The sequence below is a fragment of the Diabrotica undecimpunctata genome, chromosome 2 (assembly GCF_040954645.1).
Source record: "Diabrotica undecimpunctata isolate CICGRU chromosome 2, icDiaUnde3, whole genome shotgun sequence".
In the NCBI taxonomy this organism is placed as follows: Eukaryota; Metazoa; Arthropoda; class Insecta; order Coleoptera; family Chrysomelidae; genus Diabrotica; species Diabrotica undecimpunctata.
In genome coordinates, this window is record NC_092804.1 from 117,216,136 (window position 1) to 117,231,513 (window position 15,378).

General features: G+C 33.6%; 1 protein-coding gene across 3 annotated transcripts in view; it reads right to left on the bottom strand.

Moving 5' to 3' along the window:
• LOC140434809 (uncharacterized) overlaps positions 1 to 15,378 on the bottom strand; it is a 55,821-nt gene that overhangs the window by 23,213 nt on the left and 17,230 nt on the right. Inside the window, exon 5 of one of the 3 annotated variants that reach the window (XM_072523341.1) lies at positions 6,576 to 6,966. In XM_072523341.1, coding sequence (XP_072379442.1) covers positions 6,576 to 6,966 — 391 coding nt within the window. Of the gene's footprint in view, positions 1 to 6,575; positions 6,985 to 15,378 lie in introns of all 3 variants that reach the window. The other 2 variants (XM_072523340.1, XM_072523339.1) reach the window with 2 other exon arrangements.

The following is a 15,378-nucleotide window of genomic DNA, read 5'->3' on the forward strand; positions in this document are numbered from 1 at the left end:
AAGATTTTTGATTGGCATAGCTCTATGCCATATGTCCATATTGGTTTGATAACTGTTTTATAAATTAGAATTTTATTATTTATTGACAGCTTGGAGTTTTTTCCAATTAACCAATTGATTTCTTTTTGTCTTAGTTGTATTTGTTTTCTTTTTTTGGTGATGTGTTCTTTCCAACACAGGGTTTGGTCCAGGTGTAGCCCTAGGTATTTGGTTGTTTTAGTCCTGGGTATTTCCTCATTGTTGATATATATTGGTGGTGGTGTTTCTCGTCGTAAAGTAAAAGTTACGTGGGTTGACTTGTTTTCATTTATTTTTATTTTCCATTGTTTTAGCCAGTTTTCAAGCTCATACAAATAGTCTTGGAGTTGTTGTGTAGCTATGTTAATGTGTTTGTGACTTGTAAGTGCTACTGTGTCATCTGCAAATGTGCCAATTGTTACGTTATGTGATGTTGGTAGATCAGACGTATATAATATATATAATAAAGGTCCCAGGACGCTTCCCTGTGGAATTCCCGCCTTAATGGGATGCGTTTTGGATATTTCTCCATTTACTTTTGTTCTAAACTGTCGGTTTTCCAAGTATGATGTAAGTATTCGAAAGAATGGTGGTAATATTTGTTTAATTTTATAAAGAAGTCCTTTATGCTAAACCTTATCAAAAGCTTGACGTACATCTAGTGATACCATTGGGCAATATTCCTTTTCTTCTAATGCGGAATTGATTTTATGGGTTATTCGGTGGCATTGCTGGATAGTTGAGTGTTCTCGTCGAAATCCAAACTGATAATTTGGTATCCAATCTGCGCCTGTAAATTCTGGATCTATTCTTTTTATTAAAAGTTTTTCTAGTAATTTGGAGATTGTTGATAACAGACTGATAGGTCAATAGGATGAGACTTCACTTGGATCTTTTCCTGGTTTTGGGAATAATAGTATTTCTGCAATTTTTAGATTGTAAGGCCAATAATTACATCTTAATATTGCGTTAAATATATATATAAGGATTACTATACCCTTTTTTGGTAATTCTTTTAGCATTTTTGGTGGTCAATTCCTGGTGACTTTTTGATATTTAGTCTTAAGATTTCTTCTTTAAGTTCTTTGGGTGTTGTTAATTTTATTGGATTTACTGATGGTTGTTCTGAGTTTAAATAATTAATAATTTCTTGATCTTCTTCATTGTTGTGTGGTTGGAATACTGTTGCTAAATGTTCAGCAAATAATTCTGATTTTTCTTTATCGCTTCTTGCCCATTGGTTCTGTGTGTCTGTGGTTTTTCTTACTGGTGGGGATATTGCTTGAGGTTTTAAGGATGATTTGATTGGTTTCCATATTGAATGGTCGTATCTATTAAGTTGTGTTACATATTTTTTGACTGACTTTTCTCTTGCAATTTTGAGTTGTGTTTTTAATTTATTGGTTAAGCGATTGTAAAACGTTTTATCCGCTGGGTTCCGACTTTGTTGCCATTTGGCTCTTGCTCTTCTTTTTTCAGCAATGAGCTTTTTAATTTCTAATGGAATATTTATTCTTTTCTCGATTTTATTTTTATCTGCATCGTTCGGTGTCGCTTCTTTTGCAGCGTTTTGCAATAAAGTTATAAGGTTGTTTGTAGCTGCTTCTATTTCTGAAGGGCTTTTTAGTCTTACATTTAGTTTAATGTTTTCATCCAGTATATTTCGGTAAAGGTTCCAATCTGTTCTAGGTCCATGCAGTTTTGGAGTAGGTTGTTTGTTAATAACGCATGTGCTAATTGTTGCAATAATTGGTGAATGATCTGAAGATAGATCATAACTTGGAACTATGTTCATAAAGGTGTTAGATATTCCTTTTATGATGAAAAAATCTAAGAGGTCTGGTCTTTTTTTGGGGTCCGTTGGCCAGTACGATGGTGTTCCTGTTGATAAATATGAGTATTTATTTTCTTGCATTAAGCTATAGAGCTCTCTCCCCTTTGTTGTTATTAATCTTGATCCCCAGTGAGTGTGTTTACTATTAAAGTCACCAGCTGCGATAAATTTTGGACCTAGAGTATTGAAGAAGGATCCGAAATCGTTTTTTTTTTAATATTGTGCTTTGGAGGGCAATATACTGCTGCTATTGTTATTTCGTAAGGTAATGAGCACACTTTAATTACTGTAGCTTGGATACAGTCTGTGATATAACTTTCCATCATGAAATGTTTAATTGATTGTTTGATCAAGATTGCTGTACCTCCATGGGCTGTCTTGTCTGGGTGGTTAGTATGGTACGTTAGATAATGAGGTATTTTAAAATACGATTTGTCTGTAAAATGTGTCTCACTTATTAATAATATATCTATAAAATTTTGTTGTAGAAATATTATCACCTCGTCCTTATGATTCAGCAGGCCATTGGCGTTCCATTTAGCTATTCGTAAAAAGAATTTTATTTGCATACGAGTTTACTTAGCATGTTTATTACCATGCTGTTTTGTTGCAAGATTTGATTAAACATGGCTTTGAATTCTTCTAAAAACTTCATAAGAATAGTGTTTGAATCTTGGTTATCTGAAGGAGCAGCAGGAGGTTGTCTATTACTCGCTGCATTAGCATAGCTTACATTTGGTCTTACTGTATTGGGTATAAAGTTTCTGTTACGTGCTTGCGACATACTTTGGTGATGATTATATGTAGTTTGAGCTATATTTTTATTTCTATTTAAATTACGATAATATTCGCATCCTTTATAGTTAGCTGGGTGATCTCCTCCACATAAAGCACACGTAGCTGGTGTGTTCTTGTTCTTTTTACAGCTGTTTGTACTGTGCTGCCCTCCACATTTCACACAGACATATGGTCTATTGCAATATGTTTTTGAATGGCCATATAATTGACATCTCATACATTGGATGATATTTTTGTTTTTTATGGGTGGTTCAATTTGTATATTGCAGTGTTGTAATTTCTGAATTTTATAAATATCTTGGTTATTGTCTGATGGTTCAAGGTCAACAAAGAACATATTTACCGGCTCTTTTGTAATTCTATGTTTAGCATTAATGATGTTTCTTACCTTGTGACCCAGTTTTGTCAGTTCTTCTTTGATGTCTTCTGTTGCATATGAATAGTGAAGGTATTTAATTACGACTCTATAGGCCCTTTCTTCCTTTGGTTGATATGTGTGATAAATAATGTTGTTCTCTCTCATATATCTTGATAATTTTCTGTATATTTCTGGATCGTTACAAATTATTTTGACTGTATTATTTGCCATAGTCCTGGTTTCGTATTGTTCAGCTTCAGCTATTTCTGTAAATTTTTTCCTCATTTCTGGGAAGTCGCTTACACCGTAAACAAATATTGGTGGTGGTTTAGGTTTTCTTGGCGCTGTTTCATTTTGATTGGTTTCATTTTCTTGGGTATCCGTTAGTGTATTATATTTGTTCGATAGTGTAACGGTATCATCTTCTTTGTCTGTTTCTACATTTGATCTGATTTTTCTGCGTTTTGTAGTTTTAACTACTTGCCATGAGTTTTTTGTTGACACATTTGCACTTTCTGGTTCGTCATCGCTGGTTGATGACATTCTGTAGTATTGCTGGCTATTTCTGTTATTTATATTGCTGTTGTGTGGCGCGTTTTGTTGATTTATATATTGTTCTTGATTGGGCGGAAATATCATATTCGTCGAAGAATTGGTGGTTGGTTGATTTATTTGCATATTGTACATACCTGGTGTTTGTGATGAGATTTGTGGATAACCCTGTATATTGTTGATTTGTGATTGACCCTGTGTGTTGTTTGGAATCTGCATTTGTGGATAATAATTCATTTGGTTTGATGGATACTGGATTGGTAATGGCTGGCTGTTTACATTTTGCATTTGTTGGCTAACTATGTAGTTGTCGAATCCTGGTCCATTCCCCGTTGGAAACATTATAAATAAATTACTGAATTGTTTTTAAATTTAATTTGATGAGTTTATTGTTTTTAAGTCTATTACTAATTGATTGCTTTTTAATCACTTAACATTTACTTATCTGTTCAATTCGTTAAAACCGGTCGCACGTTGATAACGGAGAACCACCTAACGTCCGCTCGGTTTGGAGTATCGATGTGAACTCCATATTAACTTAACAGTAACTTTTTAAATTAACAAAAGCAAAAGACCATATTTGGCCGGTAAATGGCTCTAATTGTCATTTTATCAATTTCACGTCGTTGTGATCTAGTGATCTAAAAATCACCAAGATTTTATCTGTTGCTTTTATATAACCCAGAAAAATGAAGTAAGCCTAGTGCTGTTTTCAACTCTGTTGCATCCTTTTTTTCAACAAATATTTATATGAGTATGATACAGGCAGTAGTTTTATATTTGTATGTTGTGTAATATCATCCAATATCTTATTCGTGAAAAATAAAGACCAAGACTTTAAAATTGAGTGTGTGTTTCACACACCCCAGGACTATGGGTAATTATGTTTTCTTACGTTTCTGGCTTTTTTACGTTTCTTGGATACGATTTTTTGGAACCTCTGATAATATTTATGTTTCTTCAAAAAAGAAAAAAGTTTCTTCAGTAGCTATTGGTTCCAAAGTTGTATTCTCTTCTTCCTTGCTATTTACTTTTTCATCTTGTGCCTGAGTTTTACTGTTTGTTATTTTGAACAACGAAATTTCCCCTTCGCCATCGAATTTATCATCAGCCTTTAATTCACCAACAGATAATGCGCCAAACTTATCACTTAAAGCCTACACCCGTTGGTGGTCTTGTTCGTAATATATTCTACACAGGTATAATAGTTATTTTAGTTCGCCAGAGTAGTTAAATGTAATATTCAGACAGTACCTTAAAAATAAATTTCATAAAATCCACAAAATCACATTTGGTATACTAGGGTATCGTATACTTACCCCAACGGCCTTTGTTTACGTATAACACACATAGATGGGAAAGAAACATTGGATAGATACGTCATCGCATCCGACCAAGTTTTTTTAAGTTGCTGAGGATGTAATGACGATCCGGTCACTAATGGATTCGACCGTTACTTGATGAAAATTCATTTTATCTAACAATAAAATACTGAAAACTTTGGTTTTCAGTAGTTTTTGATCGCATTGACCAGATGATACCCCTGAAAAAACTACAGAAGTGCAACTTTTGTCCACAGAGTGTCAAGTTTATCCAATCATACCTCGAGAACAGGGTACAATCTGTGAAGGTGTCTGAAGTGTTGTCAGGGGAGAGTGTTGTTAATATTGGAGTTCTTCAGGGCTCCGTCCTTGGGCCCATACTATTTCCAATATATATTAATAACCTTACAAGAATTAAATCAAAGGTTGCATACACACTCTTCGCCGATGACAGCACGGTCTCCTTCGCAGCTGACAGACTTAAGAAAACCCTTAGGGGTTCCAGGTCTGCACTGTTGGACATCAAATAGTGCTTATGTGTTAACATTCTGCTGTTTCATGAAGCAAAAACCAACAGGGCTGTTTTTACTCTTAGCAACACCCAGGCCGAAAACTCAGATGTGACAAATGTGAAGTTCTTTGGGGTACACCTGGACCCCAAAATTCAATGGGGTCAACATATTAGCTATCTGAGTAAAAACCTATCAAAGAACTTATATGTGCTCAGAAATCTAGCATCAGGTATTCCACACAAGGTCTTAGGAACAGATTTTTATGCCATTTTTCACTTTCATCTGACATATGCAATTTTGATCTGGTTGATCTGCGTGAATGTCGAGAGTCTTTGGTTTGCAACTTAAGTCTATAAGAGTTCTTGCATGTCTTGGGTTTAGGGATGAATGCAGATTGGCGTATATGAGTCTGGAAATTCTTATTGTGTCATCCATGTACACCAATGAGAACGTTATATTTGTTAAGAAGCGGGGGGAGCTTTGGGACCCATGAAGAGGTGCACGATCATAACACTAGACACAGCTGGTGTAATCTTGTTCGAGTCTACTGGAGCTCTAAGAGGTGTCAAACTGGATCAGGGTATTGGGCATTTAAATTTTATAATAAATTGCCTGATAACTTAAAGGATCCTTCCACAACTTAATTAAAAAGTAAAATCAAGGAAATTTTAGTAGAAAATATATTTTATAGTAGTGAGTAATATCTGAAATTTCAATTTTAAACTATTTTAATTCAAACTTTTTTTTAAATTTTGAATTTGAATTTGAATTTAAATTTGAAAAATTCTATCTGGAAGTTGTTTTTTGACATGGGAATTTCTATGAATCTATGTAACATGCGATGGTAGGCTGTCAATTTATGTTATGTAGGATGGGATGTCAGGTATGAGATACCCCAGACCACTAATGAAGGGTTAACAATAAATGTTTATTAGATATTAGATATTTCGAACTAAAATATGATTCGTAGTAACAATAATTAATTTTTCTATTTTCTGTTATTTAGTATTAACGTGTTAATGTTTTTTATTATTTTTTACTGAAATATATCAGTTAGTTTTTGTATTAGAAATATTTAAATATTTATATCTGCTATATAAAAGAGTAATTGGTATTAAACTAAGAAGTCACAAACGCAAATAAATATACAAGACAGTAACAGTAAGTTATTTAATACATACCGATTATGGCATCCACAAAAATTGTGAATGGGTCTATAACAAATAATGTCTTCAGAAGTTATACTATCCGTAGAATTAATAGTTGAAATTTCAATGACATCTTGCTCCGTGGCTTGAACACCAATAGATTCAATTTCTAAAGTATTGATACTGGTATCAACTAAAGGCATTTTACGAGTACCCACGTTACTTCCAGTCAGAATGTTATCTCTAATAACATTACTATCTGATGTTTGTGAAAGTTTATTTGCAAATATCTTGGAGCGCATGGACCTCGCTTCCTTCACTGGGTATTTATCAACTTCCGAATTTAAAGACCGTTGTTGGGATGACTTTAAAATTGAAGGATGACTGGTTTGAGAATTTGTGTCGCAATAGCATGGTCTTGAATCTGCTGTAAGAAATAAACCTGAAAATAAAATATCTGCCCAGATTAAGGATTAAAATGTTAAATGTAAAACCAACGCAATGATATACATTTTCTCCTTTTTATTTTTGTTTTTAACACAAAATGTTTTAAATTTATTCTGTATAATTTTGTACCTATTTTCCTCTACTAAAAGTCTCTCTTCGTTCGCATTTCAACATGATGTGTTTCGACTTGTATCCTGTTATTAAATAATCATTTAAACGCTTTGTATTGGATTTTTTTGGTCTAAAAATTCTTCTCATGATCTTCTTTCTTATTATTCCTAGCTTCTCTTCGTCTCTATTAGTCCGGCACATTGTCACTGCTGCGTAAGATATGACAGGTATGATTGCTGTTTTATATATTTTTATTTTGGTATTTTTTGTTGGTATTTTGGTATTTATGTCTTTCTTTTAATAGTTTTTGGTATTTCCAATATGCTCTATTGTCCGCTTTTATTCTTTCAGTTATCTCTGCGCTCCTGTCGTTTGAGCTGTCTACTGTTACACCTAGATACTAAAATCTCTCTACTTTTTGGAGTATACATTGTTCAATTTTTATATTATCTACGCTATAATTTTTCTTCGAATTTGGCATATATTTTAGTCTTATTTTTAGTCCTCTAAGTTTCGCTTATTCTATATTAGAACCTATTTTAAGCTTTTCTGTCTGTTGAGGCTATTACCATGTTGTCAGCGTGTTCTTTAATTTGTGTAGAGCTTTGTGTGATCATCTTGTTGATTTCAGTTTTTTATTCGCTCTGTCCAGTGCTATGTTAAAAAGAAGCTGTCACCTTGTCGAACTATATTAGGAACTCCAGAAACTATATTCATAGTTTCTGTATTTCCCTCGTTTGTTACAGGTTCTGCTACAGAGTTGTCCATTGTGATTTTCGCTAATATAATCAGTTTTGGTGATATACTTATGTTTTGCATTACGAGTAAGAGTTGGAGTCTATTTACAGAATCAAAGGCTTACTGGAAATCTATACATAGAGGTGTAAGTTTATTTCATATTCATAGCACTTCAATCAGTTGTGTTAGTGGGTGAATGGCGTGTACAGTCGATTTTTCTTTTCTGAAGCCTTGTTGTATTTTCGGTGTATGTATCTATTCTGTTTCTCAAGATGATTGTCAATATTTAGTATGTGTTCTTTTTTATATATCGTTATTATATGACTCTTTCTCTTCACTCCTTTTGACATATTTTCCGGAGTCAATATATTTTGTATTAGTTTTTAATTCGTCAGTTCCTCTCCTCCATTTTTTATTAATTTATTGTTAATTACATCCAGGGCTGCTACTTTTTCTAAATTTAACCTTTTCACTGTTTCAATAATTTCCTTTTTCTTCGTCCCTTTCGCCCCTTATCTCTACTTCTCCAATATTCCTGCATTGTTTAATTTTGTAAAAGTTAAAGGAATCCAAGTTTTCTTTACTAACTTTAGGTCTTACAAGTTGTTTTATTGTTGTTATATTGTTTTTTAACATAATCGCATAGTTTCTAGTTTTCTTTGTTATGTGTTTCTATTGCTTCCATTTGATCTGTAATCCATTCTGATTTTTTCTTTTTATATAGTTTTGCCGCTTTTTTCCTTTTGTGCTCATTTGTTTTTCATCTGTTCCGATTTTTATACATATATATCTTCTTCTTCTTCTCTATGTTTTGGCTTTGTATTCTTCATCAAACCACTCTTTTGATTTACTCTTTTGCATTTGTCATTATCGTTTCCTCTGCTGCCTCTATTACGCTTATTTTGATAATGTCCGAGGCAGTTTTTATATCTTCAGTTTCGACCATTTGTAGTTTTTTGACTATGTCTTCTGCGTATTTATTGTTTACTTCTTCTGTTTTTAGTTTGTCCAGATTCCAGATTTTTTTCTTATTTTGTTGAGCTTGCGTTCTAATTATTTTCAATTTTAATTTTGTAATTACTAATATATGGTCTGAATTAGCGTTTGCTTCGCTCTATGATCTGAGATTTTGTGTTATTCTTATCGATTTTTTGTAAATCAGTACATGATCCACCTGGTTGCCTCCTCTTTCGCCTAGAAGAAGCCATGTTATTTTATGTTGTTTTTTATGTCGAAAATTTTTACTGGCAGTGGAAGTATTTGTCGCCGTATAGCTATAGTGTATTTTTATGTATGAGAGAGTAATAAAACAATAAATTATGTATGAAAATCCCTAAACTATTGATACGGGTGACTCAATGAAAAACAGATATTTGTCAACAAGTTTACAGAAGTATATAGGAAAACAATTTTAAATTGAGTATGACCACCAGGTATAAAGGTTGGAGCAGAATAGAATACAATAGTTGTGAGGGTCACTAATCCCTAAATAAGGTTGCCAGTGTCGGAGTGATGGAGGTTAACAGGCACTAATGAATTTGCAAGAAATGTAAGATGTTTATTTTATTGGTTATATATAACCAATAAAAGTTTAATAAGTACCTACCTATTTGCAAAATAAAGTTTAATTCTTTAGATAAAATAAAACGTTTTATTTTATCTATTTGCAAAATAAAGTTTAATTCTTTGCCTATTTGCAAAATAAAGTTTAATTCTTTAGATAAAATAAAACGTTTTATTTTATCTGAAATGAGTGCATTCCACGAAGTAAGGGTTTCAACAATCAAACATTTAATTCTTTAATTCCAGGAATCTACGACAGTAATTGACTAGATAATTACCTTCTAAACTTATTCCACAAAAAATGTGATAGTGGGTTTTTCCATTTTGTATATAGGAAGGTCCAAGTGGCGTATTCAAAATTCTTAACAGTTCACTAAAAGTAGGTACTTCAGTTGCAAGGTGCAGTTTATTGTGTATACTAGTGTTATGGAAAATTTGGAAGTGCCGTGTAAACGCCGAAAAATTGGTCCTCTAACAGTTAATGAAAAAACATTAATATTTAATTGTTTTAAATCATTTACAGACAAACGTTTATGTGAAAGTGTTGATGAGACCGTTGAGTTAGTTAGCAGTACACTTGGTGTTGGGAAATCTACGATTTACAGAGTTATTAAATAAGAGAAATGTGGTAGTTTTCAAATGCCACGTAATGCTCCAGGGAAACCAAAATTTCAAATAGAATATCATTTTAAAGAAGGACTTCGACGGAAAGTGCATGAATTCTTCTTTAGACAAGAATTTCCAACATTGGATAAAGTTCTTGTCTCAGTTCGAGATGATAAGGATTACCCAGAAATGAGTCGAAGTACATTATGGAAACTTTTAAAAGAAATAGGCTTCCGCTGGAAAAGGAATCCCAGAAAGTCTATTTTATTAGAAAGAAGCGATATTGTCATATGGAGAAGACATTTTCTAAGAACCATAAAGGAAATGAGAAACCAAAAAAGAAAAATATTTTATCTTGATGAAACATGGATCAACGAGGGTCATACACCAAATAAATTTTGGCAGAATGAAACTGTTACAAGTCAAAGGCACGCTTTTGTAAATAACTTATCTACTGGTTTAAACCCACCATCAGGAAAGGGACGCAGGCTGATAATAGTACACATTGGCAGTTCAGACGGTTTTGTTGAAGGTGGTTTATTAACTTTTGAATCAATCAACTCGTACCGGTGACTACCATGAAGACATGAACGCTGATGTCTTTCAAGAATGGTTCGAACAAATGATAGATCTTCTTCCTAAGAACTGTGTAATAGTAATGGATAATGCAAGTTATCACTCCAGACTTATAGAAGGACTGCCCACAACCAAGTGGTTAAAAAAAGACTTGCAGAATTGGCTGAGTTCAAAAAATATTACGTACCATCCCGGATCTATAAGAAAGGAACTTTATTCGTTGTGTGCCCTTCATAAAGAAAAATTTAAAAAATACGAAATTGATGAAATTGCCAAAAATCGTGGAATGACAGTACTTAGATCCCCACCATATCATTGTGAATTAAACCCGATTGAACTGGTATGGGCACAGATAAAGAGTGAAGTTTCAAGAAAAAATACCACTTTTAAAATTCATGATGTTAAACAGTTGTTTTTGGAGGCCGTAAATAATGTAAAACCTGAAAACTGGGAAAAGGCAGTAAATCACACTATTAAAGAAAAGGAAAAAATGTGGAAGCTGGACAATATTACTGATAAAATGATCGAGCCAGTTATTATAAATCTTGGTTCTGAAAGTTCATCTTCTGAATCTGATTTGGATTTGTAACAAGTAGCTGTAAGTTTTATATTAATATTTTTATTCATATATTTAACATACCTTAGACGGTTTTAAAAACTCTTTTTCTCTTTTGTAATTTTTAAAAATTAAAAAAAATGTGAATTTTTTAAAACTCTTTTTAATGTAGACCAGTCAGTTCTAATATAGTGTGTGATAAAAGAGGTCACTTTTGTTTACATACACATAACACTTTATAACACTGAAATAATTCATTTATTTTTTACAATTATTCAAAGTAATTTTTCAATTAATCTTGAGCACGCCCATGGAGGGGTCGGAGCTACCAGTTAAAATTAGGCTAATTCCTCTCTCGTTCATAAAAATAAACTATAGATAAGTAGCATAGTCGTACCTATTTCATTATCATTCGTTTCTTCGTGAATTTTTTCTTTCACTGTATCTGCCTTATTATTCTTTTCTTTTTTAACAGTGGCATTAAAATCTTCCATTATCATCAGAATGTCGTTTCTTCTCTATCTCAGAAGCCTCTTCTAGTTGCTCGTAAAAGTTTAATTTGTCTTCATTACTTGCATCTGCTGTTGAAGCATAAACGTTTATTATTAACATATTGGTTTGTGTGTTCTTGATTTTGATTTATAAAATTCTTCCACTAATTGCACTGAAATCCATGACTCCGTTTCTTAACTTTTTAGTGATCCTAAATGCAGTTCTGTTTTTTCACTGCTTATTTTCTCCGGAGTAATACAATGTCAAGTTTTTCTTTTCCATTTTCTCTCCTTTTTCCATCTTATTTTCTGAACAACTAAGATATCTAGTTTCTATTGCTTTATCCGTTTGACTAATTCCTACATGTTTCCCACAACTAGCATGGTTTTCACATTCCATTATTTTTACTTTATCTTTTTTTCTTGTTTTTACTTTTTACTTTTATTTATTATACTTCGAATTTCTGATTTCCCAATTTCTTTTTCTTTAATTCGGTTTTACAAGTTATTTGTATTCATGTCCTTTTCCTTTGCCTGGTCCATTTCTTCTACGTCCGTACTTTCTCTATGTATCAGTGTTTTAATCTTTCTAATATTGAGGTTTCTTTGTTCCATTTCCAAACTTCTACTTCAATTGTCAGTTTGGTAAAAATTATTTTACCTTTTTTTCTATAGCCATGATGATTGCTAAACTCCGTTGAGGAGATGACACGTAAAGAAAAAGAAGAAAATCGCTAGTTATTAATAACCAAACATCTTTAATATTTAATATTGCTCAAAAAGTGTCGTGTTGTGATTGCTTTCAATATCAATTGGGTTAGAGCAGTACGAAAATGTGCATATATTCTTCTTAGCTTAAGTATATTATATCAATAAAATATGTATATTCATCAATGAAGAAAATTCAATCAACACCTACATAGTTAAAATGTGAAATAGGAATATTTTAATATATTTTAATAATTACGTGAGTGCACAATATATCAGATGTAATCCAAAAAATTGCTATGTTAAAATAGAACTGGGCAAACACATAGGAAGAATGGAAGACCACCGATGGATAAAGCGAATTATTGAAAGGCGACAAAGACCAAACAAGAGAAGTAGAGGCAGGCCTCAAATCAGATGGACTGGTGACATCAACCGAATGACTGGCCACAAATGGATGCAAAAAACAACAAACAGAAATGAATGGACACATCTAGGGGAGGCTTACATCCGACGATGGGTGGAATAGCTGTTGATGATGATAAGACAATATTTCAGAAAATAAGCAAGTTAAATAGGCGATTATATACGACTAACTTTTCTTAATAGTTAATGCACCATCTTAGCTAAGACATAAATATACTTAGTAATTAAATTAACCAAATAATCCGTCAGTCTCTACACATTAAGTGTAAGATATATAAAACCAGACTATTTTCATTTAAACAATGATAAAATTGTTCTACATACTGAACACTGGCGAAAAAATTAAACTTTTGCCGGTCCCAAGCCCGGATAAAAGGGGAGGGATAGAGGAGTAACACCTCTAAAAAAAACCAGGGTTCAGCTGACCCGGCTGATAGCACCCTGTGAGGGTCCCTGCCTGGGGTACAGGTGAAAACCGGTCAACGGTCTTGAGAGCAGAGGATGGCTGGAAAAGTCACAATGGTCAAGAGGGCGGAAGAACCAACAGCGTCTGATCCAGAATGGGCGGCTGAAGAAAAGGTCCTCCAAACGGGGGTTGTGGCGTTAGGAATTAGCAACCTAACACACAGAAAAACGTAAGGGTAAGAAGAACGAAACTCGCAAGATGAAAAAGCCAAATACGGAAACACATCCCCGGGTGGAAATCCACACCTCTGATAGAGGGAGCCCCATCGGATACGGGGGGGGGGGGCAATGTTGCGAAGAGTTCGGAAGACCCAGTCTTATCAAAGCTCAACCAAAAATCGAAACGAAGAAAAGATAGAACATTCATATGTGCAACATGGAATATACAAGGATGGAACAAAAAGGCGACGGAAGTGATCAAAGAGTTTAAAGAAAGCAACATCGACATACTAGTAACAACAGAAACCAAAAAGAAAGGAAATGGAACGGAAACAATAGAAGGCCATATCCACTGCTGGAGCGGAGTTAATAAAGAATGTAGAGCAAAGGCAGGAGTAGGAATACTAATCAAAAATAAGTGGAAGAACAGGGTTAGAACATGGGAACCAATCAACGAGAGAATAATTAAAATGCATATAGACATATACGGTAAAGAGACAGTGATACTCGGAGTATATGCACCAACAGACGATTCTCCGAGAGTAGAAAAAGAACATTTCACGGAACAACTCCAGAATCAAATAGAGCTAATTAAAAAGAACGTGGAGATAATTATAACAGGAGACCTTAACGGCAGAACCGGAAGGAAAGAAAACGATAAAGTAGTGGGGAGATTTGGAGAGGATGAACAAAACGATAACGGAGAACGTCTGATTGAATTATGCGAATTAAACAACCTAAAAATCACCAACGGATTCTTCAGACATAAAAATATTCATAAATATACATGGACGCAAGAAACACGAAAGCTGAAATCGATAATAGACTACATAATAATCAAACAAGATACCACAATAAAGATCAAAGATGTGCGAGTCAAAAGAGGAGCAGAATGTGGAACGGACCATAGACTACTGACAGCAAAAATGGGCATTAATTGGAAACATAACAAGACCCCCTCCACAGAAGAACCGTTATACACTATAAGAGAAAAACAATACAATATAGAACTACTCCAAGAACAATCAATAAGAGAACTATACCAACAACGTCTAGACCAAAAATTAATAGAATTTAGATACGGCAACATCGAAGAAATATACGAGCATATAAAGGCGAGTATAAAGCAAGCAGCATTCGAAGCCCTTGGGGAAAAAGAACATATAACAAACAAACAGCACTATAATGAAATAAATGAACCAACAAAAAGAATAATTGAAGAAAAAAAGCAACTATACAGAAAATGGCTGACTACAAACAACGATGAAGTTTATAAAGAATATAGAGAAAAAGATAGAGAAGTGAAAAAACAAATAACATAGCAAAAGAATGAAGAATGGAAAAGAATCTGCTTAAATATTGAAACATATATAGGAGGTACAAGAACTTCGGAGTCATGGAAAGTACTGAGAGGATTGAAACAAAACTCAAAAGAAAAAATTAAATTGGGAAATATACAGGACAAAGAATGGAAGGACTAGGAACAGATAGGGAAATGAGAACGGCCATAAAAGCAATCAAAAATAAGAAAGCACCGGGACCTGGAGGCATCTCACCTGAGCTTATAAAATACGGATCAAAAAAATTACACCGGATGATACAATGGATATTTCAGAAAGCCATAAATGGAGAACAGCTCCCAAAGGAATGGACGGCGGCATATATGACATCTATATTTAAGAAAGGAGATAGAAAACGATGCGAAAACTACAGAGGAATAAGCGTAATATCATCAATAGGAAGATTATATGGGAAGATACTGCGAGAAAAGATAGAGCAAGCGATAAAAGGCAAAATCGGGGAGGATCAGGCAGGCTTCACGGCAGGAAGATCATGCATAGACCACATATACACACTGGAACAACTGTTGGAAAAGAAAAAAGCAAAAAATAGAGATATACACTTGGCATTTGTGGATCTGAGAAAGGCGTATGACTCTGTACCAAGGTCAGAACTATGGGAGGCAATGTACAAATTAGAAATACAGACG